The sequence below is a fragment of the Neolamprologus brichardi genome, chromosome 7 (genome assembly GCF_056152115.1).
Source record: "Neolamprologus brichardi isolate AB-2024 chromosome 7, ASM5615211v1, whole genome shotgun sequence".
NCBI classification, from domain to species: Eukaryota; Metazoa; Chordata; class Actinopteri; order Cichliformes; family Cichlidae; genus Neolamprologus; species Neolamprologus brichardi.
In genome coordinates, this window is record NC_142110.1 from 10,118,759 (window position 1) to 10,145,807 (window position 27,049).

Genomic DNA, 27,049 nt, shown 5'->3' on the forward strand with positions numbered 1-27,049 from the left:
ATAGTTTATGAATGGAACTATAATGAGGTGCAATCCACTCGGTGCACTCAAGGAAAAGAAGGCTATATTAGACTTTGTCATGAAACATCTAAGTATCCTGCACAACTGTGGGGAAAAAAAGCTGGTTGAACAGATAAAACTTTATGTCTATAGCATAAAGTGTGCTATAGAGAGCTCATCCGAACCATCATCATGCTCTCAGGAGGTAGATCTGGCTTCTTGCATCTGCATGACCTTGGGCAAGATACTCAACCCCAAGCTGTTTTCTGGTGCACCCAATGGAGTATGAGAGCACTTAGAAAAAAGTTATGTGAATGAGGCATACTGTATAAAGCGCTTTGAGTGCTCCAGTTGTGTAGAGAAGCGCTATATAAGAATCAGTCCATCTACCGTCATCTCAAACATAGCTGAGACAATGCTGTCTCATGGGCTTATATGGATACAGTGCAGCCGATGTGACCGGTGATAGAAGTGTGCGGGGCTTTACTCTCTGCCCGGAATCAGCACGTCACATTCCAAATGGATAATGACCCAAAGCATACTGCAAAAGCAACCCAAGAGCTTCTCAGGGATATTTTTTAATTGTTAAGCCATAACTCTCGACACTCTTTTCATGAACTGAATACAGAATGGCCCACAAACAAGCAGAAACTGGAGGCATCTGCAGTGAAGGCCTAGTAGAGCATCTCAAGTGAGCTGGGCTCTAGACTTAAGCACTGAGTGCAAAAGAAGTCTTACATCCAGTCTTTGTATTTATAATGAGTGAAGTTTTCCAGGCCTCTGAAAATGGGTGACCATGTATGAAAATGACAATTATTCATAGACGCTAATGAAAAATTTCAATACACCTCTTGCATTAAAGTTTGCACATCTTGACTGATTTAAAATCCACTGTGGTGGCAAAAATACAAAATTGTGTAACTGCATAAATACATTTCTACCTAACTTTGAATATTAATTAATATCTCTGTTATTATCTACTCATATCACAGGCAGCTTATTGTCATTTTCTTTTATATAATGGTGATGAGTTGGTTATTTAGTGCTCTGCTCCTATTGCTGCATTACAGCAAGATGGAAAGAGGCATGATAAAGATTTGGTTACATGGTACATTAAGTTCTCATTTATTGAAGAGATAAAAAACACAAAATTTAAATCATAAAATTAATGCAGTCGACAGATGCAGCTCCCCTGCTGGCACGGCACACAACACTACACACAAACACTGAGAACAGCAGCAAGTACAGTTCATAATCACATGTTCTCTTTGCTGTGCGAGTTACTTTTCAATGCTTCACATAGTAATTTTTCCACACTTAAGCAAACATTCATTTTCTACCTTAAGAATAGTAGATATTGTTCAAAGTATGAATGACAGCAGCTAAATGAGCTCTGTAAACAACAGAAATCCTATTCATTCCACCACATTTATTATTCCCCGCTACCGTCACTAGACAGAATAGAGGGCAGTAATTTAAAACATCTATAGATTACCGTGCGCCATCCTCCAATCAATTAAAAAGCAGACCACCAAAATTACAATTAGTGTTCCTGCTGATGGTGTCGGTCACGGAGATTAAGATGTCTTGACACCGGACAGAAGCAGCAGAAATGATCCTTCAGGTGTCATCAGAAGTGTTTTAAACTAACTCTGGACTCTCTGCCTTCAATCCGTCCTCTTCTGCCTCTGAATTGTCTTTCTTCTCGAGGTCAAAATTCTGTAAGAAAGCAGTGAATGAAGGATATCAGCACTATCATAAACAGTTATTAGTAAATTTTCTCATAACTACACTTTTTTTTGCCAAAAACAAATGCTGTTTGTACATTTTGTACATTTCTTTATATCATAAATTTGTAGTGATTTTGTTACAGCTTAAAAATTGGAACCACTTTAAATGACACAAGTGTAAAGAGCCAATTGTAGTCTGCAGATGTTAACTAGGTTTCACTTATTTTGAATGAACTAATCTGACAAATGATGTTGATTTTTTTATGCTTTTCAATGTATTAAGAATTCTGATCTTTCAGTTTTGCCCATTGAAACTCGATTTCTTAACACTATTAGCAACGGGGGTTAAAGTGGGCTGGAATGATCCGGAGCGGTGTTCCGGCACCTTCATTAAATGCGTAATTAAATCTGATAGGAAGAATAATAGCTACATAATACTGTTGAGAGATTTAATTTTTCATGTGCTGCAGCCTGGAGGTGCTTCCAGCTGACAGCATGTAGTAATAAGAAAATAATGACATCCCACAGTCTCACTTACACCCTAAACACACACCTCTTCACTTTGTATCCCTGTGTTGCATTCACGGTGCAGATGTAAATAAAGTTGTGGTTCTGAAATTTGTAGGAAGTGATTTCAAATGCTGCTTTCACACAGCTCAACAAACATCACCAAATTCAAACTGCTTTTCTGCAGATTGTACCATAGTACCATAGTACTACAGTTGCTGTATTTCCCAGGGAGAGATAAAGACTGGATGGGAGAGGAAGATGAATCATTTTCAAAGGTAAAAACTGCTCAGCAAGCGACATTTTATAAAGCTGAAATTTAAAACTTACTTGTAAATTCCTAATTCATTTCAGAGTTTTTTTCAAAACAGGGATTGGATATAAAGATGATGTGTTACTGAAGTTATGTATTTTTCATAAAGCGAAATGTCTTGCTAAACAAATTAAAGTACAATATTTTTTGTTATTCAAAGTTTGCATGAAAACAGGTTAGTTTGCAATACTGTGGTAAAGTAGACAGTGATGCACTAAGTTGAATGGGTTGCAGTGCAGACTGTGGTGTAAATGTAAGGTGTTGATGCTACATTAGACATTAGATTAAATTCACTCACTAAATTCAAACTTTCCCACTAATTTTATATAGTCTATGAGTTGGAAATCAGATATAACTTAAGCAACATCTGCTTATATCTTGTTGAATTCAGTCAGCTAAATCCAAGATCAGTGAGTCTCAGCAGCAATACAAACTGTGACTAGTTTCTAAGTAACTTTTTCCCCATGCTGCACACCTAATCTTAGGATTCCACCTTTTTTCAAATCCTGCTTTAACCCTGATTAGCAGATGCCTGCTAAAACCAAGATTGCTAACATTATCTATTATACATTTTTACCTAACTTTTGAATATTAATAAATTAATTAATAAGACAGCAACCATTATGCTATCAAAACTTAACCTGGCTTTACAAACCAATGGGTAATATGACAGCTGGATCCATCTTTGATATCCAGTATATATATACAGCGGGGAAAATAAGTATTTGACACATCAGCATTTCCAGCAGTAAGGGGATTTCCAAGTGGACTATTGACACAACATTCCCACCAGATGTTGCCATCAAGCCAAACATTGAAGTCATACACACAAATCAGAACATTTAAGTATACAAGTTAAACCATAATAAATAAAGTGAAATGACACAGGGAATAAGTATTGAACACACTTTATTTAATGCTTTGTAGAAAAGCCTTTGTTGGTGATTACAGCTTCTAGACGCCTCTTGTATGGATAGACCAGTCGTCTGCATTGCTCAGGAGTGATTCTGGCCCATTCCTCCACACAAACGGTCTTTAAATCGTGGAGGTTCCTTGGGCCTCTTCTATGAACCTTAATCTTCAGTTCTCTCCATAGATTCTCTATGGGATTTAGGTCAGGTGATTGACTGGGCCATTCAAGCAACTTGATTTTCTTTCTTTGGAACCACTTCATTGTTTCCTTGGCCTTGTGTTTGGGATCATTGTCTTGCTGGAATGTCCACCCTCTTTTCATTTTTAGCTTCCTGGTAGATGGCAGCAGATTCTTATCCAGAATGTCCCGGTACATCGCTCCATTCATCCTGCCTTCAATGATATGAAGTCTGCCAGTACCCCTTGCTGAAAAGCAGCCCCAAACCATGATGCTTCCACCCCCAAACTTAACTGTTGGTATGGTGTTCTTGGGGTGGTGAGCAGTGCCATTTCTCCTCCAAACATGGTGTGTAGAATGACTGCCAAAAAGTTCTATTTTGCTTTCATCTGACCATACTATAGTCTCCCAATAATCCACAGGCTTCTCCAAATGCTGTTGCGCAAATTTTAACCGAGCCTTGACATGCTTTTTGTTCAGCAATGGAGTCTTGCGTGGTGAGCGTGCATGGATGCCATGGCGGGTCAGTGCATTGCTTATAGTTTTCTTTGACACAACAGTACCTGCTGATGCAAGGTCTTCCTGAAGTTCTGTCCGAGTGGTTCTTGGCTCTTGGAGTACTCTCCTGATTATTCTGTGGACTCCTCGGACAGGGATCTTGCGTGGAGCACCTGATCGTGGCTGGTTTATGGTGAACTGATGCTCTTTCCATTTCCGGATAATGGCCCCCACAGTGCTCACAGGAACATTCAGCATTCTGGAAATGCGCCTATAACCATTCCCATCACAATGCTTTTCAACGATGAGATTACGCAGATCTTGTGAGAGTTCTTTGCCTTTACCCATCATGAAGTCTTTCCTGTGTGCCTTCTGGGTAATGAGGGGCCTTTATGGGCCATCAATTAGGACTACAGCAGCTGATTCCAGTTAGTACTGATAGGGGACTGGGTTTCTCCATCAATACTGACAGATTTCAGGTGATCTCCTGGCTTTCTATGTCATTTTGCCCCTTGTTATCTTCATGTATTCAATACTTATTCCCTGTGTCATTTCACTTTATTTATTATGGTTTAACTTGTATACTTAAATGTTCTGATTTGTGTGTATGACTTCAATGTTTGGCTTGATGGCAACATCTGGTGGGAATGTTGTGTCAATAGTCCACTTGGAAATCCCCTTACTGCTGGAAATGCTGATGTGTCAAATACTTATTTTCCCCGCTGTATATAGTTTGTCACTACTCCTAACTCTATAATTGTTGATTTTGTGTAGAGAGGATCTCCAGTAATCGTATTAAAACAACAAAGGACAATAATAAACTCATTATATTTCCTACTTTAAGTACCGCACAATCAAATATTTAATTCTTTGAAGTTAAAATTCTACAGTTGCTTAAGGACAAGCACATTAGTAATCAAAGAAGCTAGTGTACCTCTAATTCTTGCATCACTTCATCCATGAAGTCACTGGGGTTTTGCTTGTACTCCACTGCTCTTTTGATCATGTCTCTGAACATCTGATGAAAGAGGTACAGTCAGAGCTATCAGATGGCAGTAGAAATTCAGGTGGTGTGAACATGTTATAATGACTACACTGACTGAAGTTGATAATTGGCTTATAAAATGAACACTTTCACTCTGGTCACATTACGTAAAACAACAGGAGAAGAAAGAAACCTGCTCAGACCTTAACTACATTGGTTCCATCAGCTGCTGACACAAAGTAAAACGGGAGTCCTTGCTTCTTCCCGAAATTGAAGCTTCTTTGAGTGACCTTCATGTCGGCTGCAGATGTGGAAAAACAATCACAATCACAAAGTCCAGTTTGCTGGACAAAACAGTTTAAAAAAAAATAATACTGCAACCTAAAGAAATCATGTCACACATCGAACTCTAACATTACCATTGCATACAGTCATTACAAGAACTCCACACCAACTTTAACGTGCAGACTCACCATCAATTTTGTTGGCAACAACACAGCAGGGTATCTCTGGTCTGTACTCTCTTAGTTCCTTATACCAGTTGGCTAAATTCTTATATGTGAGCTTCCTTTGAACATCAAAAACCTTTAAAAAAAAAGAAAAGAAAAAAAAAGATGAAAGATTTTGCAAAAGTTCACCTTGGTTGCTGACAACATAGTTACATTTTTCAGACTACTTTTAATCCACACTTCTTCATGCACACTTTCAGCAAATGAATGTGTTCTTACCATAATGCATGCATGTGCTTTGTGGTAGTATGAAGGATGCATGTTTTGAAACCTCTCCTGACCAGCAGTGTCCCAGAAATCTTTGGATCAAAATAATTAAAAAAGAATTTGGAAATTTAAGCTTTGCCGATTATTATTTTAAACTGGTTTCAAATATTTTATGTTGTCACAGCAAGTGCATGGTACTTACCAACTGCTATGGTCTTGTTTCCTACAGTGGCTGCGTGTTTGTAGAGAGTCAAGGCATAGGTTGACAACTGCTGGGGACGACTGCACGAGGAGTTAAGGATCTTAACAATATGCAACTTGTTTCTTCAAAGCATCTTAAGGCTAAGAGAATCTTTTTCCAAGTATTTGTTCCTAGCCCACCTGCTTGAATTTAAAATTAAGTACTCAATTTATAAATTGCTTCTTCGTCTTCTTCTTTTGACTGCTCCCTTTAGGGGTTACAGCAGTGGACCATCTGCAGCCATCTCACTTCAAAACTAGTGTCTTTGTTTCTTTTATTGTTGTAATTTTACTATGTTTGTCTAAAACAGGTCTCTCTTGTGTAATAGACATTGGATGGGATTCCCTATATAAATAAAAGTTAAATAAAATCTTCCTCTGTCACAGCAACCATCCGCAGGGCCTCCTTCACTACATCCATAAACCTCCATTAAGGTGTCTCTCTTTTCCACCTGTCTGGGAGCTCCACATTCAACATCCTTTGTCCAGTGTATCCATTATCCCTCCTCATCACATGTCCAAATGCTCTCAGGCATGCCTCTCTCACTATGTCTCCAAATTGCTTAACCTGCATTGTCGCCCTAACTGCATTGTCCTCTAATGAAGTAATTTCTAATTCTGTACATTCTCATCCCTCCCAATGAAAATCTTAGCATTTATCTTTCCAACCTTCCTTCATATTTACCTCCTGTCTTTGTATTAATGCCACTGTCTCCAATCCATACGCCATAACAGGTCTCACGACCATCTTGTAAACCTTCCAGTTGACTCTTGCTGCTACCCTGACATGTGTCTTCACCTATTCCACCACACCAGCACTCTCTTCTGCAACTCTCTTGTGCGCTGTCTGTTGCTTGGGATGGTTGACCGCCAACGGTATTTAAACACATCTACCTTCACTACCCTTACTGTTACTCCTGTTTACCTCTCATTCGCAAACATGTATTCTGTCTTACCTCTATTGACTTCAATTCCATTTCTCTCCTGAGCATACCTCCAACTCTCCAACCCCTCTTCCACCTGGTCATCTGTCACTCCTACACCTACCTCACCACTGTCTTGCTGTCCTCATACATGTCCTGCATCAGCCTCACAACACTTCTCTACCACTCTCGTTCTTCACGCAGTACCACAGTTCCTCTCTTGGCACCCTCTCACCTGCTTTTTCTAGATCCACAAAGAACTGTATAAACTGCTAAAGGATACTATTCGTCCATGAGAAACCTCTCCATTAGCCTGCGAAAGAAGGAGAAAAGTGTCAACCCCACAATGTTAGGAAAGCTCAAATGTTGTTGATCGCTGCTTCCAGCTAATACTCACTTAGATTTACCAACTGCGCTGTCTCCCAAGCAGATGATCTTCACCTGTTCGTCCGCATCGTATTTCTTTTGGTCCAGTTCAGGGATGCTGCCAGCGTCAACAGCCATACCTCCCTTTTTGATTGCTGCTATAAATACCTGAAAGAAATTCCGTTATGCTCCCACAGGAGCTCCGATAGACGGCTACTGCCCAGGGAGTATTAGCTAGCTTGCCATTAGTTACTTGAGGTTCGCCTTTACTTCACTTATTCCTGGTTCGTCACGGTTCACGTCAGTAAAAACAGATGCTCACAGAAACTGACAACAAAACTGAGCCCGTCACTGATTACATTCTCTTTCTGAAGTGCTGAAGTGTACCTTTCACAGCGCACTCAGGGGAGAACGATTGTTAATCGCAAGTAAGCTAACAGAACTAGCGTTGGCCGCAGTTGTTAAGCCCGGTTAAACGTCGCTTGTTATCGCGTGAATTGCATTCGTTCCCGATATGAAAAGGTGAACGATTTCCTTCATTTATCAGGGTTAACAGGTAGCTCAAGTTTGTAAATGTGCGACGTCCCCGACGATTTTCGTTTCTATGCAACGGGGACGCCCGCAGGACCACTTTGCACTGTATCCGGCTGTCTTTACAGGTGCCTGTCTAAAATCCTCAGTCATTCGCTTCTTCTGCTTCTTCTTCTTCTTCTTCTAAGGAGTTTTTGGAGGTTCGCAAACAACGATGTGGTGCATTACCGCCACCAACTGGTTTGGAGTGTGGATCAGAATCCGCTCATACCAAATAATGAAAATAAATAAATAGATTAATTTCTTCCTGATATTTTTTGACAATGCAACAGAAAATGTTGAATGGTTTCACTTATTCCACATTGACTACATTTCCCCATTTCTTGTTTCCCTATAATAAATAGTGAACTGTTTAATCCAGTGTGTCCAAATCTGATTCGAGATATTATTGTCTCTTCTCTTCTGGTTTTCCTTTGAATAGAATAAAACTATCTCCCCGTCCTCTCCTCCTCACACCACTTTTGCCATCTTTCCCTCATTTTCTGTTTTATCGTGCTCCTCATTTTAGTTTTGCTAATACTGCTATATAAAAACCGACTTGATCTCTTTTAGCAGCCTGCGTTGCAATTTTATCTGCCACCTCATTGACAATAACATAATGTGCTGGTATCCAGACAAATTTAGCTATCACTCCCATCCAATGACTGTAGAAAACAGTCATTGCTTCCATTATATTGTCTGGTCTGGCTTCTGAAGGACTGTTATCCAAGCAGGCCAATGATGAACTAGAGTCCGAACAGATTATTCTCCATAAAGGTTTATTTTTCTCCACCCACTGAACAGCTAACAATAATGCCAACATTTCCCATGTGTACTCTGAAAGCTCATTTTTGAGCCTTTCCCCTACTTTTATCTGGAATTGTGGAAGATTGAATACCATACCCACTTGATTGCCTGTATTTTTGATGCATCTTTATGAATTTGTACAAAACCAAAAAATTGATTCATGTAATCCTGCACTATATGACAATTCCAAATAAATTCCTTATCTTTATTCCTCTTGTGTAACAACATAAGGTCTACATTTGCATCTGAAATAGTGGTGCTACTGGTAATGGGACTACTGGGCTTATATTATTTTGATCTTTTTGAATTTCTATTGCTTTCTGGGTTGCTGTCCACCCAAAACTCTTTGACTTCTTTACCTCTTTCTCCTAACAAGGAGTTGATATCCTGGAGATGATATCTTGGATTTCCTATAAGATCTGTTCAATTCTGCTTGTGTAAATTATATATTTAGTAAATCATTAGTATCTCCCTCTTGTCTCAATAATTATCCATTCTATGTCCTTTTCTTCTTTTCCTGAACTATGAATTTTAGCAAATGATTTTGCCATCATATTAGCCTTCTCTTCGTTTCTAATTGCTGTTATTTCTCCATCACTCAGGATTGGATACCTATATTCTCTTTTAATCCCAATCATTTTCCTTATCATTAACCATTCCTGATTTATTTTAGTCTGTCTTCGTGCTGAATTACAGAAATTCCTCCACAAATCTCTCTTTGCATTTTTTACAACTCTTGTCAAATTACCCTGCAACCATTTATACTCCATAAGGTTCTGAGCGTTACAATTTCTTTTCAACATTTTGAAAGCTTTATTTCGAGCCTTAATTGCTTCATCACATTTCTTTGTCCACCACGGTAGTCTTCTTCTTGGTCTTACCTCCTTTCTCCTTTATAAATCAATTTGCTGCTTTTAAAATGGCACAACACACAGATAAATTAAAATCATCAACACCAACACTTAAATCAACTTTTTGTAACTCCTGTTCACTTATGAGCCTAAATGATTCCCAATCAGCGCTACTGAAACACATCTCTACTGCTCCCATTCCATACTCTTCCACATTCAAACTTATTTCTGTCATTATAGGATTGTGATCACTACCTATTGTGTTATCTCTAATTACTTTCCATCTACTAATGCCTGCTAGTGACTCTGAAACCAAAGTGAGATCAATTACTGATTCTGTACCCGCTCTTACATTCACTCTTGTTCCACTTCAATCATTCAAATATACTTTTTGTTTTCCATGAGTTCCTCAGTTACATTTCCATTCTCATTATTATAATTACCTCATACTGTGCCGTGAGCATTAAAGTCTCCACACCATTCCACTTTTCCTTCTATGTACGTATCCATTTCTTCCATAGATTATAATGACAGCCTTTTATATGGATTGCAAAAATTAACAACTTTAATACTTCCTTTCTTTGTCCATGTTTCAATTACAATATATTTCAACTGCATACCTATTGCTAGAACTCTATACTGAATACCTTGTTCTATAAAAATTACACATCCTCCTCCTTTACTTTCTTTCCTATCTCTACTTACACTGCTATATCCTTTGATTACAAAATCTAAATTTGGTTTGACCCATGTTTCCTGGATGCAAATGATATCAGGTGTCTTATTTAAAAAATGTATGAATCCTTTAAACTCTTGTCCATTTGCTAATAAACTTCTGGAATTCTATTGCAACATAATCATATTATCTTCTCTTGTGATGTTCCTGGCTTCCCATCTTCCCTAGTCTTTTGTGTATATGTTCCCATGAAATCCCTCTCATAAATGACTGATCTTGATCTTGGCATATTTGGAATGAAAAAACAGTGTAACTACAGTACTGATTTGGTTGCCTCTAACCAGCTTTAGCAGCAATAATTTGAAGTAATCAGTGACCCAGCTTTGGCCATGCTTAAGTCATAGGACAGATGGCATCACATTTGATTTTACAAAACGTTGCTATACAACAAAACCTAGGAAAGATGCCCAAGATGCAAAGTCCCCAAGTCCTGTGGCTCCAAAACCAGCCAACATCATCACCCCTCCACCACTGTGTTTGACTGTTGGTATGAGGTGTTTGTACTGATATGCTCTCTTTAGTTTTCTTTAAATGTGGTGCTGTGAACTTTGCTCTTTGTCCAAAGAAGATATTTCCAGGAGTCTCGTGGTTCGTTGAGATGCAAAACTAAGCTTTGCTGCAGTGCTCTTTTTAGAGAAAAGAGGGCTTCAGTCAAGCCATGCTTGTTCAGCCTTTTTTGGATTGTAGTGCCATAAACTTTAAACATGATATAACTGAGGCCTGTAGAGTCTGAGATGTAGCACCTGGATTTCTTTGCAGTTTGTCTGAGCATTGCAATGTCTAACTTTGGGTTGATTTTGCTGGGAAATACATTCCTACAAAGACAAATATCTGGCAACTGCCTTGAATAGTTTTTCTCACTGTAGAATTAAGTTATTTGGAAATGTCCTTATAACCCATCACAGAGTGTACTAGTGTAAGTGTGTACTTAGGTTTTCACAGGATTGCATGAAGTTCTCTGAAAACCCTTTTCACAGCTCTATTAGGCAGTTTCACACATTTTACTTCTTTTCACATAAAGCCAACAATCTGTTTCATAAGCTGCTAGTATTTGGCCAAATATAAAAGCAAAATAACATTATTCTTGCACATAGGCTATGTCTACAGGTATTAAATCTTCTGTATCGGCTGACTTTAACAATTTAGTGGCTCTGTGGATAATATAAATAGCAAAAGCAAAATATCACTGATCATGTAGTTTGTATGTATCATACAGCCTGGTATGAAAGTTGGATGCACATTAAAGTGGCACTTTGCAAAATACCAAATTGCTAACTCAGGAATTGGGATTGCAGAGGTTCTGCTATAATCTGCTATATTATTATCTCAGTCTTTCCATGTTCTGTGCAATATTTTTTGGCTCATGTGCAATTATTTTGGTCTCAGTCTGTTTCAATGCTTCCTACACATACACCATGTATATAGTTCCACTCACATATGTATACATATACACTGTTTTTTATTTTATTCTATTTATTTAATTATTTATTTATTTTCCGCCTTCGTTGTATATTGGTTTCTCTTCTTCTTACTTTAGCACCTTTGTGGTTCAGCTACCCAATTTCGCTGTGCAAGAAACTGCACAATGACAATAAAAAGCTCTAAGTCTCTAAGTCTCTAAGTCTCAGTCTCTATAAACTCTGTGCAAAAGGCTAAACCATAACCTGGAAATTCCACAAAGTTGAGACATAAGACAGAAACAGTAAATTTATCTTTTTCTTAAAGTATTTTTTCCTTAACTGACCTCAAATAATGACAAATGGAGAAATCTGGCCTAAATTCTTTGGCATCAAAATACAATCTCACTGTTGCGCTGAGCAGTTTGTATTTTATGCTTTATTGAAAAACTTCTGTGGTCATTTCCAGTTAAATTAAGAGATGACAGAGGACACTATTCCATAACATTCCCAGGAGCTGGTAGGATGTACTCAGAATGACGCAATCCAAAGGTAAAGCTCGGGGCTTTGGTTTTTGTGAGGTTTACCTAGGAAGGAAAAATCTTGATGAATAAAAAGTGTTCACATTTGTGGGGCATTTAGGATAATAAGAAAACGACATGATCAGGTTTCTTACTTGCTCAGGGTTGTATGCTCCTGGTCCTGGTTTCGCTGTGGATTCACCGGGAGTGAAGTTGCGGCCTGTCATGCTGAATTGAGGAGGCTTCTGCCCATAAATACTGGGGTCCACAACTTTATAGGCAGCAGGGCCAGGAGTCTGCGGCCAAGACAAACAAAAGTATAGACAACAACAGTAAACCACAGTTGCTAGGGTTTTTTTTGTTTTGGTTTCAGCTTTTTAGGGTTTGCTTTAACTTTTGTACCTGTATGTAACCAGTCTGGCCTGACACTGTCCTGCTACAGTCTGTGTTGTGGTTATGGTTTTGTTTCATATACATAGGGAATAGAGCCTGACGGAGGATTTTTAAGATACCAATATTTGGCAATTTTTTTTTTTCTGTCAGACACATGGAACATAAACAGATTTTCCTACCATTTGTTGCGTATTATCACTTATGAGTCCTTACTTAGATAATATGACAGTGCAGTTTAAAAATAAACTTGTCCTCCGCTCCAACAAGCTGTAGGTTACTCATTTACCCTCTGCCTATAGCTGCTTGGATCAGCTGGTTGTTGTATTTGTGGATTGTCAAACACCTGTTGCCAACAGGTAAGTTACAAAGTGCCCTCTAGTTGACAAACTACACAATATCAACAACCATAAGATGGTTGAAGGGTGTTTCTCCCTTCTCATCTTAACTTGTCTTAGCAAATTTCACTTATGAGCCATTTCAAAAGTAGATCAGCAAATGAGATAAAATAGAATATTTGTTAGTATATAATCATGATGCAATGCAATTTCTGTGCAGGTTTTTATATGTACTTTGTATATATTTTTGGAATTTGAGTAATGAAATTTAATGTGATGGCACACACCTTATCAGTCAGCTAGTGGTCCTGTTGGGGGAGAGGTGTAATAGCTATATATAATAGCTACAATGATTTAGATAAATTTTAATGGGAGTGAAATTTGCAATGAAATGCATTATATAACAATGTATAACCATTACAACTGTTAAACACTGTTTTTACTAGTCACACGAAAAAGTTTTTCACAGGCCAGTCTGAGCACCTCTACAAAAACAGACATTTCAGGCCTCAGTTAGCAGGTTAAATGAAAAAGTTCATGACAGTAGAATTAGAAAACAAAGGAATAAGTACAGCTTGTTTGGAAGTGTTGCCAAAAGAAATAGTCTTCTCTATAAAAAGAACGTGGCAGCATGGCTTTCATGTGTAATGTTGCATTGGATCAAACCACAAGACTTCCAGAACAATTCTTAACAGACAACAAAGACCAGTGTTGGAGATGTTTGTCCATACCGCACAGCACCACATTTGGAGAAAACAAAACAGCGTATCAGCACAAATGCCTTAAAGGGGCCTTAAAAGAGCTGTGCATAAAGGAATGCCTGCAGACTTCTATGAACTGAAGCAAAATTGTAAAGAAGACTGAGATAAAATACCTCCACAATCATGTCAGAGAAACGTTATACAGGGAAAGATTACTCCATGTTGCTTCACGTTATTGTTGATGAAGGCTCTACAAGCTATTGAACCATAGGGCTTACTTAGTTTTTTAGAGGACTGCATAGAGTGATGTGTAAACTCTATTTTTAATGATTATATTAACACCAAATCCTCATAACTACCACCAATACTAACCTGTATTAATTCAATAAATATTACTTAGAAGACTTAAAAATTGCTTACAGCAAACTAATACAAACTCAGCCAAAAACAAACACTTTACACTAAAAAGACAAGATGTAAAGTTTATACACAGGTTTAATCTGTAAACAGGAGTACAGTGGGAAACTACTGGAACTGAAGTCCATGAGAAGTCAAAGGTCACACAAAGAAACTAAAAGCTCCCAATAATATAAAATCATATTCATTAAAAAATGAATATAAATTTTCAGGGAAATATAACTCTTAAAAGACATGTTACATATATAACTCTGCACCTTGCTTTGGTCATCATAGAAGGTTCCGATTTTGTTGCGGCCACGTAATGAGAAGCAGGGAGCAGAAGATGCAACCGCAGTGGTCCCTATCACGGGAGGCAGGGAATAGGTTGCAGGACCTGCAGTAGGAGCAAGAGATAAAGCTTACAGATTTTGTACTATGAAACTTTGTTATTCATAGTACAAATACAACACAACAAATACATATTTTACCTGGTGTTTTGGTGCCACCTAATTCCTTGTGCCTGGCTAACAGTGAATAAGCAGGCGCAGCGCGGTAGATCCACTTTGCTGAGTGCTCTGGGGAATATTGACCTGACAGCAACAAAGAAATTTGTATAAAGACACTGAGACCAGGAGTAAAGCATCTTCATGTGCGTTTAATGTGTTAGGAGTTCTGCTGACCTGGTCCAGGAGGCTTGAAGAACTTGGGCTCCTTTGGACGGCTGTGGAGTGAAAATGCAGGCATGCTGCTCAGGCCCTCTCTGGTCATGTTGGTGGGAATCAGGTATCTTGGCCCAGGGGAAACGCTATTATTGACCTCCTTACGACGCATCCCAAAGCTGAACATTGGGGCTTTGGATTTGGTAGGGTCGTGCTGAGACACACCTTTATCATAGAAGAAGAACACACCCTTATTGAATACTACTGCTACTACTACTACTAATAATAATAATTGTGCTGATAGCAAAAAAAAAACAACAACTTCTCATACACTACCTGTGAGTCCAGGCAGTGCATACTTGGGCCCCGGGCTACCATAGAGGGCAGCTATAGGACCTCTTGGCTTGTGGGGCCTCCAGGTGCCAACCCAGGGATCAGCCTTCATTATTACCTTGACAGAGAAAGTCATGGAAAAAAAATAAAATGACTAAGGGGGGCTTGCACATTAAAAAAAAAAAAAAAAAAGATAAAATCACTCATCCTTCTGTGGTGCTATATTCAGCTGATCCCTTATTAACCATAGCAGGTAGGTCCACATGTTAGATTTAGCTTAAAATAGCCATCAGCATATTTGCCATCTCATGATGTCTTCACTTTTTTAAAATAATAATAAATGTAGCTCTCATTACAAATGCTAAGATATATATATATATATATATATATATATATATATATATATATATATATATATATATATATATATATATATATATATATATATATATATATAAAGTGCATTACTATCGATGAAGGCTCTTTAAGCGTTTGCCAACTTTTTCTTAATGTACAGTAGTAGTACTTTCAAATCCTGCACCTTTCTGAGTGGCTCAGTAGTAACACGAGTGTGGCTTCACCTGGAACAGCAACATCACGGTGCTAATCATGGCAACAGATTTGGAACAATAATAACAACGACAACCATAACTCATTTCATATGTCATATGAATAAAAACACTAACGCCAGAAAGAAACGTTAGTCATTTGCTAACTCGCACTGATTGAGCATAAGTGATCGATAATTATAAAACAGCTTTGCGCTCACCTGTGAAAACAAGCGCTAGTCGTGTTAATGAGTTATATAAAGCATCGAGCTAAGTTCATGAATCATACATGGCTTTACTTACGCTTGACTTTTGTTTGGCGGAGGCCTGGTTGATTATGTTTTTAACAGAAAAAGCAGTAAATCTTTCACACAAAAAACAAAACAAAAAACTGTTTCTACCGTTTGCGTTCCAAACTAACGAATCACTGACTGCTTTCAGTTTTATTCAGTTGGTGAAATAAAGTAAACAGATTCGTGATTTTTACCTCACAAAATCCCGATCCTGCTTAGAGTCCGTGACAGACTTTTTCCACAGAAATGAGCATGTGCGCTGAACCCAAACACAGATTGTTTAATGGTTGTCAACTTCACTATGACAACGTTTCCATGGCAATGACTCTCTGACATTTATTCTTAATATGTGTTGGATATAATGTTCTTTAACCAGTTTAACCCGATAAAAAAAATACTAATAATAATAACAATGAAAAGAAAAGGGAAAGGTTTCTAGTCAGCACTGTTGGGGTGCCTTGGCTCTCTGGTATAATATCTGACTCACTCACATTTAACCAGAGACATGCAAGAAGTATATACATGCAATACATTATGCAGATGTTGTAAATGATTTATTAGGTATGAAATGCTGTTCTGCTACAGGGTCACACTGTGGGCACACTGCTTGGATTTAACCTCTTAGAACTAATGACAGGACCTGATATACTATTCAGTGCTAAACTGATTAAATGTTTCTTTTTTAATTCTAACTTTATTTCAAGTTTAACCACTTTTCTAGCACTCTATGCAGGACTGGTCCATGGCACAGATGTAGTTGGGTGTACTTCTTACTCTTTGCCTGGTAACTGTTTCAAATACTTCAAATCATCTTAATCCACGGAAACAAACAAATATATGACTCAATCTTAATGCCTTCTACTGGAAATATCTTAGGCTTAATTTATAGGCATTGGCACATTTTCATTGTCCCCTGTGAAGTGTGTAACAGTGTAAGCAGGGAGACCAGAGGGGACAGTTACAATTGAAACACATTAACACGGCTTAGAGTAGAGCAGGTAATAGTTCTCGTTAGATTGTGTAGGTGATACTTTATTTCTTACATCTAAATCAGTATAGGTTATTAGCAATTTTGTTAGGCCCACATTTATTGTGAAATAGTGATATTTTAAAAAAAGGGAAGATTAATATGAGACATGAAGGGGGAGGTTGGTCTTTATATATCAAATTCTGTTTTAAATGCACTCCAAAAACCAAACTGTAAAGGGCATTTTTCACAGTGGGTGCTCTATTTTGTCATATTTGGAATTAGGGGGAAAAGTGGCATCTCAGTGTGATGGCAAACACTTACAGGATCCTACAACTAAAGTAATTAGACAGAATTAAGCAACCATTTATTTAAGTGCTTGCACCTCAATTTTTTTTCTCTCTGATTTGTCAAAATGTCTCTGTGGGGGGAAAAAACCCCAACAACAACAATATGCAGTATCAGTTTTTGTTTCTGTATAAACTCTTGTCTTCAAAGTGTAGCATTGGTGCTGCAGGCTCTAGTGAAGTATCTGTAGTTGTGGAAGGTTTCTCTCAAAGTGGCCTTCATGACTTTCATTAGAGGTGCAAGGCTTTCCATTTCCTCTTGGGAGCGCTGTAAGATACATGTATATATGTGTGTTTATTTAAAAAAAAAAGGAAAATGATAACACTTGAAAAAAAGTTTTCATATTTAGAACAAATGCAACATGATTTACTCATTGAACTTCCACTCTGTCTTACCCTTGTAAGTGCCCGTATCAGGCGGTGAAGCACTGCCTCCTCTCTGTGTGGACAAAGGCTGGTGACTGTGCTCACGCAGCTCAGCAGACAGTAAATGGTGTGTCTCTGTGGCTGTAACAATGTAATATCCCAAATAACATCTTGCATCTAAGGAGATCTACGTATAAATGTATAAATGCTTAGTAAGAAAGCCCAGGAGATTGTTTGCTTACTTTCTTGAGCACACTGAGAGGATTCCTGTTGCTTGCTCTAATACTGAGTCTTTCTATGTCCTCGGCACTGAGGACAGGGTCCTGAACGAGATTGGAGAAAACCAATAAAAGTGAGAGACAAATGTTTACTGCAGTACAGGGTGCTTAATCAGAAATCCCTTGTGTGATGCCACTAACCCTCAGCTTCTCCAGCCAGGTCCACAAGAGACAGCAGAGAACATGAGGATCTGATTCAGTGACCAGCAGAGCCCAGCCACACTCACTACTATTCAGTTCCTCCTATAGAAAAAGTGAGTGGTAGTATTAATTCACTGATATGTTCTGATTCATAACAATGATTACTTGTTTGTTCGTTTTACCTGCAGCAGAGCCGACCTTTGCAGAACTGTTTCTCCTGGAGGACCCTGCTCTGCCATTGCTTTAGCTACAGGACGAGCCGTCGAGGTCGGGCCTAGGTCATGTGGATTTCTGCACAGCTGCATGTGACATTGGTTAGAAGACATCCACAGCAAAGCTTTCTTTACTGTTACCATTTTTAAAAATAAATGTAAGGTTACCTCCACATTGGAACTGTATTTGGGTAGAGCCTTTTTAGCCTTGCACTTTGACTGCTTAGCACAGCTGCTGTTTGTTCTCATGCTGGACACTGGAATATTGAGTATATGAGTTTCCTTTTTGGTGGTTTGGTAGCCTGATGAAAGCCCACCAAAAACTGGACTAACTGGTCTGAGATCAGCTCGCATACGTTCCGGCAAACACCAGTGTTTCTCATCTCCAAGAGCTGTGGTGCAGTATGGATTCAGCTCTGATCCCTTCGGTACAAAATGCAACAAAGGGGGACAAATCCTTTATAACCAGACCCATTTTACATTATTATTCAAGAATTTTAATAATTCTGTATGCACAATTTTAAAATTTGACCTCATATACCTTGATCTTGCTGAGATCAGAGTCACTGTAGCTGCGTTTGTCCATCAGTACCTCCCTCTTTCTCTCCAAGAATCCTAACGGGTCATCCCATGAGGACATTGACCCCGAACCTGCCCACGAGCTTCTATGACCTTCTCTCAGCAAGGGCAAGTACTGCTTGGACACCAGAGTCTCTCTCACAGTGCTGCTCAGGACCCTAAGTGCGGACCTCTTGTCCAGTTCAGTATAGACCTCTGGAGGTGAAGGAAGACCCAGAGCCAAGCAGGAGAGACGCACACACAGGAGGTACACCACCTAATCAAGTGGAAGTCAGAAAAGAGGAGAAGGTTAATTGCTCTACAATCCAGGCATTTCATGACACAGGATTAATGTATTATGATGACAAAATCCAGACCTTTGGTGTTTGTCTGAGAGTGCGAGCCTCCTTGCCGTGCAGTAGGAGTGCTTGTCGGTTTAGATAGTGCTGCAGGGTGAAAGGGGCTCCGTGTCTCAGGCTAAGGTCTGGGTATTGAACCAGCTGTGTGCTAAGCAGGCGAGCAAAATCAAACACCTTGCTTATCTGTGCCCGGGTTTGGATAGAGCGAGGTCGTTTAATCCGCACAAAGTGGACGGCCTCGCTCGGGCTGATGCGCAAGGTGTAGATTAAGTAGCAAGCTATCAGGACACCTGGCGATCAGGAACACAGCAAGAGCATTATATGTGGCCAATCTGCAACATGCAATACTTACTTACATGGAATATATTTTTAATCCTACCTGTCCTCCCCAGGCCTGCATGACAGTGCACGGCCACTCTTCCTTCCCTCACCGCAAAGGCAATAACCTTCACTGCGTCAACTAACCCAACAAGAGATGACACTCCAAAATCTGGCATCCCAAAGTTGTAAAAGTAAACTGCACATAAAACATATGTACATAAGAATTGTGAGCTGAAGGAAAGAGCATTAAAGCCATCAGCATAATGTTTGCACACAAAATAAACTGTTTTCTGTATTGAAAATAAATATGCTTTGCTTTCAGTGTTTTAAGATCTCACTGTCATTGTCCATGAAGATCTGAGGAGAGTAGGTGAAACCACTTTCAGGGTCCAGAGGAGGTCCACAGTGAGCATGCTCACCTGGGAGCTGCATGTTAATGATCGACCTGATGTTTAACCTGAAAATAAAGTCAAAGACTGGAGGAAACCTGCAGACACTTGGTGTTCATCTCAAAGGTTTTTTGTTTGTCACTTGCTATGTGTCCACAGTTGCAGAAGTTTTAAAACTACTACGATCATCAAGTGTCGTTGTAAAAAAAGTGATACAAGATGCTTTATGTCCTTCCTTTTTTGCAGTAATTACTGTAAGGATGCAGGCGTCATGCATCAATTTACTACACAGACAATACTGACCAGTGATTACCTTTGAAACTGATCTATGATGTTGTACTTCTCAATCAGATAACTCGATGGTCTTGCCATGGCAACTATGTCATCTGTTACCCTGAGACAAGTAGAAGTTCACAGTCAGCATGGACTCCTTACTGTTTTGCTAAAACACGCACAACACAAAATTATGTGTGAGATTGCCAAACGCTCTCACCAGGAGGAGAAAATGCCTCGAATAACTTGCTGGTTCAGCTTCCAGCACTCTGGTCCCTCGTAGCGACAATCTTTACCTCCACAGGCCAGTAGACAGAGGAGCTTGGGTGGGATAGCTTTCACCAGATTCTCCCTGGCCTGGGAATAGGTGGGCTGTGGTACCGGTATGTGAGGGGTCAACGTCGGCATCATCCTGCACATGTAAAACCTGCAAATCAACTTTTGCTAACGTATTATATCTGTGAAGCATGCCTCACCTGGAAGAAATAGCAGCTTCCTTCGTCCTTCAACTCTGACAAACATGCAGCTTGCAGTCTGACAGTATTTGTATTACTTTTAGCTGTCATTTTACTTACTGTGCAAGGATCTCATGTCTGAAAGTGTTCTGCTTTAAGAACAGTCCAACTACATTGTTTTAACTTCATATGTAATAAACAGCAATTAAATGTAACGCTTACCTTTCTGTTTGGTTTAAATCCCATTTAATGTATTTCTATGAGGCTTTAAGAAACATGAAGAAAAAAACTGATCAACAAAGCAGAGTACACATGGGCTCATCTGTCTTGATGCACACCGCTTGCACTCACTCACAAAACTGTGTGATGACCCAGCTCCACTAAGCCTGATTAGCTGTCATAAATACATTAGAACAGACACTCATGCATCGTAGCAAGCCAATTATATCCTTACGCCTTCACCTATAAACACTGTGTATGTCCTAATTACTTAGCACCTGGCGTCATACATGATTTTACTCCACTTGATATGCTGAGAAACTGTAACAAGCACCAAAAGAGAGACTGTAAATGTTGTGCTTATACGGTGATCTCAGATCATCTCATACCAGATCAGTCTGACGACTATGGTAACTGTTTTATTGAAAATTGATTGACTATAAAGTCTTCATGGCAGAAAATTGCCACACATTTTAATCTTATTGCACAGTAAACTGCTGTGAATTGGAGATAAACGACGATATGTGCCCCTGGTTCTCTGTCTGTATATGACCACCTCCTGCACTACAAGCTGTTTGTTCAATAAATTCACTTCTCATTAGTACACTGGGATCTGCCCAGCCCGGGAGCCGCCACTGAGGCCTTTCCCAAACCGCAGCCTTACTTCATGCTCAAGCCATCTGCCAACATCTACTAGAAAACTTAAATAAGGATTTGGTCCCAGCTACTGACTCACCTTTGACATTATCGCCCCCTGCAGTGCTGCAACAGTAACAACATGGTAATGATGAAAAGGCAAAAAAAAAAAGAAAAAAAGAAAAGATGATAATACAACTTTTTTTCTATCCCAATTAAGGCTCATCTCCCATTTAAAAAATGATTACTATATGCTGGATAAATTTCACACATCTGCTCCTGCCCAGCACAGGACATGCTGGGGAAAGAGCTACATTACAAAGCTTTTATTTGAAAGCAATTTTATATTCTAGTCATTTAACATTTCGTTTCCACTTTTTACCCTTCCTCTTTACTTGACAGTGGTATTAATTTAAGCAGATGCTGTGAGTGAGCTGCTCTCCCTTTATGCCCTTTCCAGTGCACCGTATGCCATTATACTTCTCTATTATTCAGTCCTCATTCAACTTGAATCAACCTGGTAGCCTGGCACTTAGCTTTGACATTTTCCATCCAAACTGCTACAAAAGACCAGACACTCTTATTCAGGAAACTGCCATTTACTAACATTTAGAAGAAATCCACATAACTAATCCTGCTTTTCTCTCCAAGTCACCATCTTATACCATTAGCAGTCAAAATGAAGGGAAACTGCATCAAGGTCACATAGGCTGAATGTTTTACTCAAAGCATTGATAGCTATTTTCCTCCAGCTCAGTTTGTTAGTTTACAGTCAAATTGCTTCCTCACCTCTCTTTAGTTACATTAGTAAAATAAATTAAAAAAAAAAAATCTTGCTTGCCTGAGGGCCATTTTCAACATGCAGAAGCCGTACAGTTCGCTGTACAGATGACCTTAGGTCATACTCAAACACCAAGGAAGACATGTGCTAGGAAATGTGGTGGCTTGAAAGCAAGTCATACATAAGCAAAGACAGGCAGAAGGTGAGATCCGTTTGCAAGGTCTGTCCAAGTTACAGCGCAAAACATACTGGTACTTCCTCTCAGCCTGGTTCCTGATAAAAAGATGTTGACTGATGATGAAACAAACTTGAAAGCCAAGAAAGACCTGGCCTGAAAAAACACTGACAAGTGATGCCGAATGTCGTCAACAATGAGCAGAGTCTGAAATATATCTTTAAACACTAACTTTATTTGGAAAATATTGTTAGAGAATATTTTTGACAAGTGTCAACATCTTAAAGCACATGTTGGAATGTACCCAGATAAATTGATGGGTAGGTATGGGATATGTAACACAGTATTTGTAAAACAGTACAACAGCTGAGAAACAGACAAAAGCAACAAAGAAAAAAAAACAAAACAAAACAAAACAAAACACACACACATGCTGTTTTACTGTGTTGCAATGACACTGGCCCTGTGTCAACACTGAAAAGATGCTTCCTTCCTCCTTTTAGTAAAAAGATTTTTTGTCGGGAGGATAGAAGATCACAGGATAAAAGCACTTAAGTTCCCTCTTTTTTCATTGTGGTTCATAAAAACAAAGTGAAAAAAGGCAAATGAGCCAAATTCACAGATGTTCAAACAGGATAAGTTGCAGAAAGAAATCTGTCCTCACTTTGGTTTTGCTGCACCCCAGCATGCAATCCACCACATCTTATTGCATAATTCTGCGTTTCATAAGCATAGAGAGACAAAAGCATATTAGGAGGGAGCATGACCTAACAATGTGATAAAGAAAGGATTACTCAGATTTAGGCAAAGAGGGACCAGAAGGCACGATGCTCCTTTGTGGATACATGTGATTCCACACTAGTAACAAAATCACTGCAATCCTCCTGCACCTCAGACTAAAAGGCACAAGCCTTCTCAAAAATGAGTTGCCATTAGATTAAGGACACAGAGGTGAACCACAGGGCTGGGTCTAACATTCACAGTTTGTGGCCTATAAATTGTCTTTAAATAAAGTTTTTTTATTTTGTCATATCCCTCCTAGTAAATGGTTGAAGAAGATAAAGTCTAACTACAAGGAAATGATTACTGCAGATGCTGCATAGACAGGAGCCAAGGCATTAAATGGAAATGATAAGTGGTGATAAGTAGGAACAAAAAGAGAATAGACACTAGGTCAAGAGATAATGTAACTGATAACACAATCAAAAAGAGGAGTTATTATTTTTTTCCACCAGCCTGATCCCTTGTGTGATCACTAATGCTTGAAAGTTTCTTGACTGAATGTCTGTGCCTTCAGTCCTATTTTGTGGCGTTTAGTCTCTTTCTTCTATCCAAACAGTCCTTCCTCAGTTCTTGGACAACTCTTGGGATAGCCAGTCAAGTCCTTCATATAGCCCAGTGCCCTGGGTAGCGCAGGTAGACTCAATGTGCCACTGTGGGGGTGAGATAATGTGAGATTGTGAAAAGAGCTCCAAACGTGCTTGTTTTTTGTTTTTTTCTTTCTTCTGATGTAAAGACCGTTTTCTACTCAAATTACTTACAGTTCTGCTGCGAAGGGCATGAAGGCCAAGTTTGTCCGTCAGCTCGCTGACCGATAAGGCGTTGGGAAGATCTTGTTTGTTTGCAAATACCAGCAAAACGGCATCTTTCAACTCGTCTTCTTGCAGCTGCAGAAACCAGATTAAAGATTTCATGTTATAGCAAGATAAATGGGGTGAAGGACATTTCTACTGAGTTTAGATCTTTGTCTGGCACCAATGATTCGACTTTACTGTCGTTTCAAGTCCTGATAAACTTGACTGTTATTTTTCTCTTTGACTACGGGGACCTATCGAGGCAGCAAAGTCATCTTAAATCATGATGCCACCACCACCGTGCTTCAATTTTGGGACCACGGGTTCATGGCTCTACACCGTAAATATTGTTGCATGCTCATCTCAAACAGTACAACTCTATTTGTCCACAAACTCTAAGATTATTTTGTAAAACTTTACAGTTTTACATACCTCAATCCATTTTCAATATGTAAATTTGAATTTATTTGCCCATAATTGTAAACTGGATGAAGATCTGCTGTTATTTTGGGACAGGCTTATGCACACATGTACACACATCTTTTATTTTCATGGGCTATGCCAGTAACAGTAAGGCAACACTAGAAAGTAGATACTACTTGCTTCTATATGGCTCAGAAGAAGTAAAAATATGATGAGAAATCCATGTTTCTCCAAGGCACGACCAAATCAATCAGCACTTCAAACTACAAACAGACTCCTACAGTAAGGAGGACAGTCATCTAACAGTAAAAAGAGACAAATATTTAAGGATCAAGTACATCCTGTAAAGACTAGGTTTATGTTTTGAGTCCCTGTAACAGAATGACACAGAATGAAACTGTTTTTCTTATTGAGCCAAGAACTCACCATCTTAGACAGCTCTTCTGCTGATTCAGCCACTCTTTCTCTGTCATTGCTGTCCACTACAAAGATGAGGCCCTGCACAACAAAAGAGGTTGTTGAAGTGATTACATTAGAATTTAATGTTGGTCATTTAATGAAAAGCAAATATGGTCAGTGTACTGGTATGTAGATTTTAAGATCAACTCAAACATGCCACAAGATAACAACTAAAGACATGCTCATACAGCTTTGGTGAAACTGCAATGACTTAAACTACAATAAATATAAGACACATAAAATAAAACCAGTCATTATGTATTTTGACAAATCCATTTGCTTTAAACATTATTGCTGCGTTGCCATCATTTAGTTTTTTTGTTGCTTTTGGATTTCTTAGCTGCCAACTGCTACTACTGCTCAATGACACATTGTTATGCCAAACATGAGATTATGTAATCAGAAACATGGTACCCAACCAATCTGTTTTTTCTAAATGTTCCCTGAAAAGCCTCAAACTAATACAAAATGCTTTAACAGAAGTATTAACAGGGACAAGAACGAGAGCTCATATTTCCCACGTATCGGCTTCATTGGCTTCCTATTAAGGAATTAAAGTAAAGTGGGAGGCAGAGCCTTCAGCTATTTAGCTCCTCTCCTGTGGAACCAGCTCCCAGATTGGATTTTAGACACAGAAACCCTCTCCATTACTGAAATTAGATTTAAAACTGTCCTTTTTGATAAAGCTTACAGATAGTACTGATCAAATGACCCTAGGGCATCCATTAATTGCGCTGCTATTGGCTCAGGCTGCTGGGAGACTGCCTCCGGTACTGCCTGTCTCACTTACACACTTCTTTTTACTTTCTCTTTCACTCCACCTCCAACTGGATGGCTGCCTTGACCAAGTGTATTTCTGACTGAGTTTTTCCTTCCTGCTGTTACCTAGCGCCTCCTCTTGAGGCTTACCTGACTGTAGGAGTTTTCTCTCTAACACTGTGAGCTTTACCTTCCACTATAAAGCACTTTAAAGTAACTTTTATTGAGATTTGATAAGCTTGAACTGAGCTAAATTACCTTTAGGCTATTAATCCAAAGTTGTCACAGAACTGCATGACGGTCATATTACATACCTGTGTGTTCTGGAAGTAATGCCTCCAGAGAGGCCTGATCTTGTCCTGGCCACCCACGTCCCACACGGTGAAACTGATATTTTTAAATTCTACCGTCTCCACATTAAAACCTTTACAGAAGAAGAAGAAGCTCTTAACACTGCTAAACACTGGAGAGAACCATAACTGAACTTCAAGTTGTAAAAGGGAAACTAAAGGAAAGTCTCTCACCGATGGTTGGGATGGTAGTTACAATTTCACCCAGCTTCAGTTTGTACAAGATGGTTGTTTTTCCCGCAGCATCCAATCCAACTGCAGGGAAACAACGTGGTTTAAATACAAGTCAACATTCATATTAAAAGTGAATACAAGTCAGTGCTGAACATTGAACAGATTGCGTAACAGCGTCTTCCTCTAGTCCAGTCATCACTCACCAGAAGTCGACTAATATCGTGCCCTGTCACGCCATTTGCGCAAATAAACGTCATCAGGAGATAATTGCTTAATTACTCGAGTTAAACAACGTATGTTAGCATTTTTAGTTAAAACATTTACAGCTTTAATCGTCGCACTGTTATTCTTTCAAGTGCCCATTTGCCAATGACAATAACATTTCAATAAGATTTTTCTTTTAGTATTTTAACGTAATTTCTTTTAAAATTATGCTTTTTAACATACTTTACTACGGAACTTCTTTTAAACCACACACATAAAAAATGAAAAACCCACGACGACAAAAATTTGTTACTTTTCTCAAACAACAAAATATTAAGAACAACAATAGTTATTATAATATAATTGTCTCTTCTTTGTGCTTTTCCTCCTCTTTCTCCCCCCAAATTTTAGAAGTCTGGGAAGTGCTCTCCCACGAACGCTCATCAACAACTAGCTAACAGCGCTATCTAAAGCTAGCACTCACCCATCAAAATCCTCATCTGTTTTTTGCCAAAAAGCCGACCGAAGATGGACGAGATGGTGAGCCCCATAACTGTCCGTGGATGTTTAACTTTGCGAGAGTAGAAGTGACACAAGCCGCAACAGGAACACACACGTAGACTGTGGTGCTTTATCTCTGATCCGCTTTTTCACCGTGATTTCCACACAGGAGCACAGCCGACTGCCACGTCCGGGCCAACGTGGAACACGCACACGT

At 39.1% G+C, this 27,049-nt stretch overlaps 4 protein-coding genes across 10 annotated transcripts; all 4 read right to left on the reverse strand.

Annotated features, from left to right (window-relative positions):
- Positions 1–1,096: 1,096 nt before the first annotated feature.
- Positions 1,097–8,043, reverse strand: rabl2 (RAB, member of RAS oncogene family-like 2). Its single transcript, XM_006789466.3, has 8 exons — positions 7,400–8,043; positions 7,286–7,315; positions 6,042–6,121; positions 5,852–5,931; positions 5,597–5,708; positions 5,327–5,424; positions 5,073–5,156; positions 1,097–1,719 (listed from the first exon to the last, which is right to left on the reverse strand). Exons 1-8 carry the CDS (start codon positions 7,504–7,506, stop codon positions 1,642–1,644), a joined length of 669 nt encoding a protein of 222 aa, XP_006789529.1. The 5' UTR covers positions 7,507–8,043; the 3' UTR covers positions 1,097–1,641.
- Positions 8,044–12,150: 4,107 nt separating this feature from the next.
- Positions 12,151–16,234, reverse strand: cimap1b (ciliary microtubule associated protein 1B). 5 transcript variants are annotated; one of them, XM_006789464.2, is made up of 8 exons: positions 16,106–16,234; positions 15,612–15,651; positions 15,074–15,188; positions 14,759–14,962; positions 14,567–14,668; positions 14,354–14,472; positions 12,406–12,546; positions 12,151–12,316 (listed from the first exon to the last, which is right to left on the reverse strand). In XM_006789464.2, the coding sequence occupies exons 3-8, from the start codon at positions 15,180–15,182 to the stop codon at positions 12,224–12,226; spliced, it is 768 nt and encodes a 255-aa protein (XP_006789527.1). In that variant the 5' UTR covers positions 15,183–15,188; positions 15,612–15,651; positions 16,106–16,234; the 3' UTR covers positions 12,151–12,223. The 5 variants fall into 5 exon arrangements, with proteins under 5 accessions (XP_006789527.1, XP_006789525.1, XP_006789526.1 ...); XM_006789462.3 differs by lacking the exon at positions 15,612–15,651 and having other exon boundaries at positions 16,106–16,233; XM_006789463.3 differs by lacking the exons at positions 15,612–15,651; positions 16,106–16,234 and adding an exon at positions 15,922–16,060.
- A 674-nt stretch (positions 16,235–16,908) lies between these two features.
- zgc:77752 (protein tyrosine phosphatase domain-containing protein 1) lies at positions 16,909–20,896 on the reverse strand. Of its 3 annotated transcripts, XM_087844349.1 has the most exons (13): positions 20,800–20,896; positions 20,343–20,534; positions 20,163–20,243; positions 19,799–19,917; positions 19,519–19,656; positions 19,158–19,429; positions 18,764–19,057; positions 18,391–18,645; positions 18,193–18,309; positions 18,011–18,112; positions 17,834–17,914; positions 17,622–17,732; positions 16,909–17,493 (listed from the first exon to the last, which is right to left on the reverse strand). In XM_087844349.1, the coding sequence occupies exons 2-13, from the start codon at positions 20,531–20,533 to the stop codon at positions 17,371–17,373; spliced, it is 1,884 nt and encodes a 627-aa protein (XP_087700475.1). In that variant the 5' UTR covers position 20,534; positions 20,800–20,896; the 3' UTR covers positions 16,909–17,370. The 3 variants fall into 3 exon arrangements, with proteins under 3 accessions (XP_087700475.1, XP_087700474.1, XP_087700473.1); XM_087844348.1 differs by lacking the exon at positions 20,800–20,896 and having other exon boundaries at positions 20,343–20,542; XM_087844347.1 differs by lacking the exon at positions 20,800–20,896 and having other exon boundaries at positions 18,193–18,645; positions 20,343–20,542.
- A 1,707-nt stretch (positions 20,897–22,603) lies between these two features.
- On the reverse strand, positions 22,604–27,034 carry LOC102796952 (ADP-ribosylation factor 5-like). Its single transcript, XM_006789461.3, has 6 exons — positions 26,816–27,034; positions 26,128–26,208; positions 25,918–26,027; positions 24,812–24,883; positions 23,930–24,055; positions 22,604–23,821 (listed from the first exon to the last, which is right to left on the reverse strand). The coding sequence occupies exons 1-6, from the start codon at positions 26,880–26,882 to the stop codon at positions 23,735–23,737; spliced, it is 543 nt and encodes a 180-aa protein (XP_006789524.1). The 5' UTR covers positions 26,883–27,034; the 3' UTR covers positions 22,604–23,734.
- Positions 27,035–27,049: the final 15 nt, after the last annotated feature.

What these genes read in the sequence shown, in the direction of transcription:
- rabl2 (XM_006789466.3), bottom strand. Translation starts at nt 7,506, where the DNA reads ATGGCTGTTGACGCTGGCAGCATCCCTGAACTGGACCAAAAGAAATAC. An exon ending in ATGGAACCAATGTAGTTAAG is followed by an intron (nt 5,157 to 5,326) that starts GTCTGAGCAGGT and finishes CTCTTTCATCAG; the next exon opens with ATGTTCAGAGACATGATCAA. An exon ending in AAGTGATGCAAGAATTAGAG is followed by an intron (nt 1,720 to 5,072) that starts GTACACTAGCTT and finishes GCTTTCTTACAG; the next exon opens with AATTTTGACCTCGAGAAGAA.
- cimap1b (XM_087844346.1), bottom strand. Translation starts at nt 15,206, where the DNA reads ATGACTTTCTCTGTCAAGGTAATAATGAAGGCTGATCCCTGGGTTGGC. An exon ending in CTTCAAGCCTCCTGGACCAG is followed by an intron (nt 14,669 to 14,758) that starts GTCAGCAGAACT and finishes TGTTGCTGTCAG; the next exon opens with GTCAATATTCCCCAGAGCAC. An exon ending in AGGTGGCACCAAAACACCAG is followed by an intron (nt 14,473 to 14,566) that starts GTAAAATATGTA and finishes CTCCTACTGCAG; the next exon opens with GTCCTGCAACCTATTCCCTG.
- zgc:77752 (XM_087844347.1), bottom strand. Translation starts at nt 20,542, where the DNA reads ATGTGCAGGATGATGCCGACGTTGACCCCTCACATACCGGTACCACAG. An exon ending in CTGATCTCAGCAAGATCAAG is followed by an intron (nt 18,646 to 18,763) that starts GTATATGAGGTC and finishes TTTGTACCGAAG; the next exon opens with GGATCAGAGCTGAATCCATA. An exon ending in AAAGGTCGGCTCTGCTGCAG is followed by an intron (nt 18,113 to 18,192) that starts GTAAAACGAACA and finishes CTTTTTCTATAG; the next exon opens with GAGGAACTGAATAGTAGTGA.
- LOC102796952 (XM_006789461.3), bottom strand. Translation starts at nt 26,882, where the DNA reads ATGGGGCTCACCATCTCGTCCATCTTCGGTCGGCTTTTTGGCAAAAAA. An exon ending in ATTACTTCCAGAACACACAG is followed by an intron (nt 24,884 to 25,917) that starts GTATGTAATATG and finishes TTTGTTGTGCAG; the next exon opens with GGCCTCATCTTTGTAGTGGA. An exon ending in CAGAAGAGCTGTCTAAGATG is followed by an intron (nt 24,056 to 24,811) that starts GTGAGTTCTTGG and finishes TGGTTTCTGCAG; the next exon opens with CTGCAAGAAGACGAGTTGAA.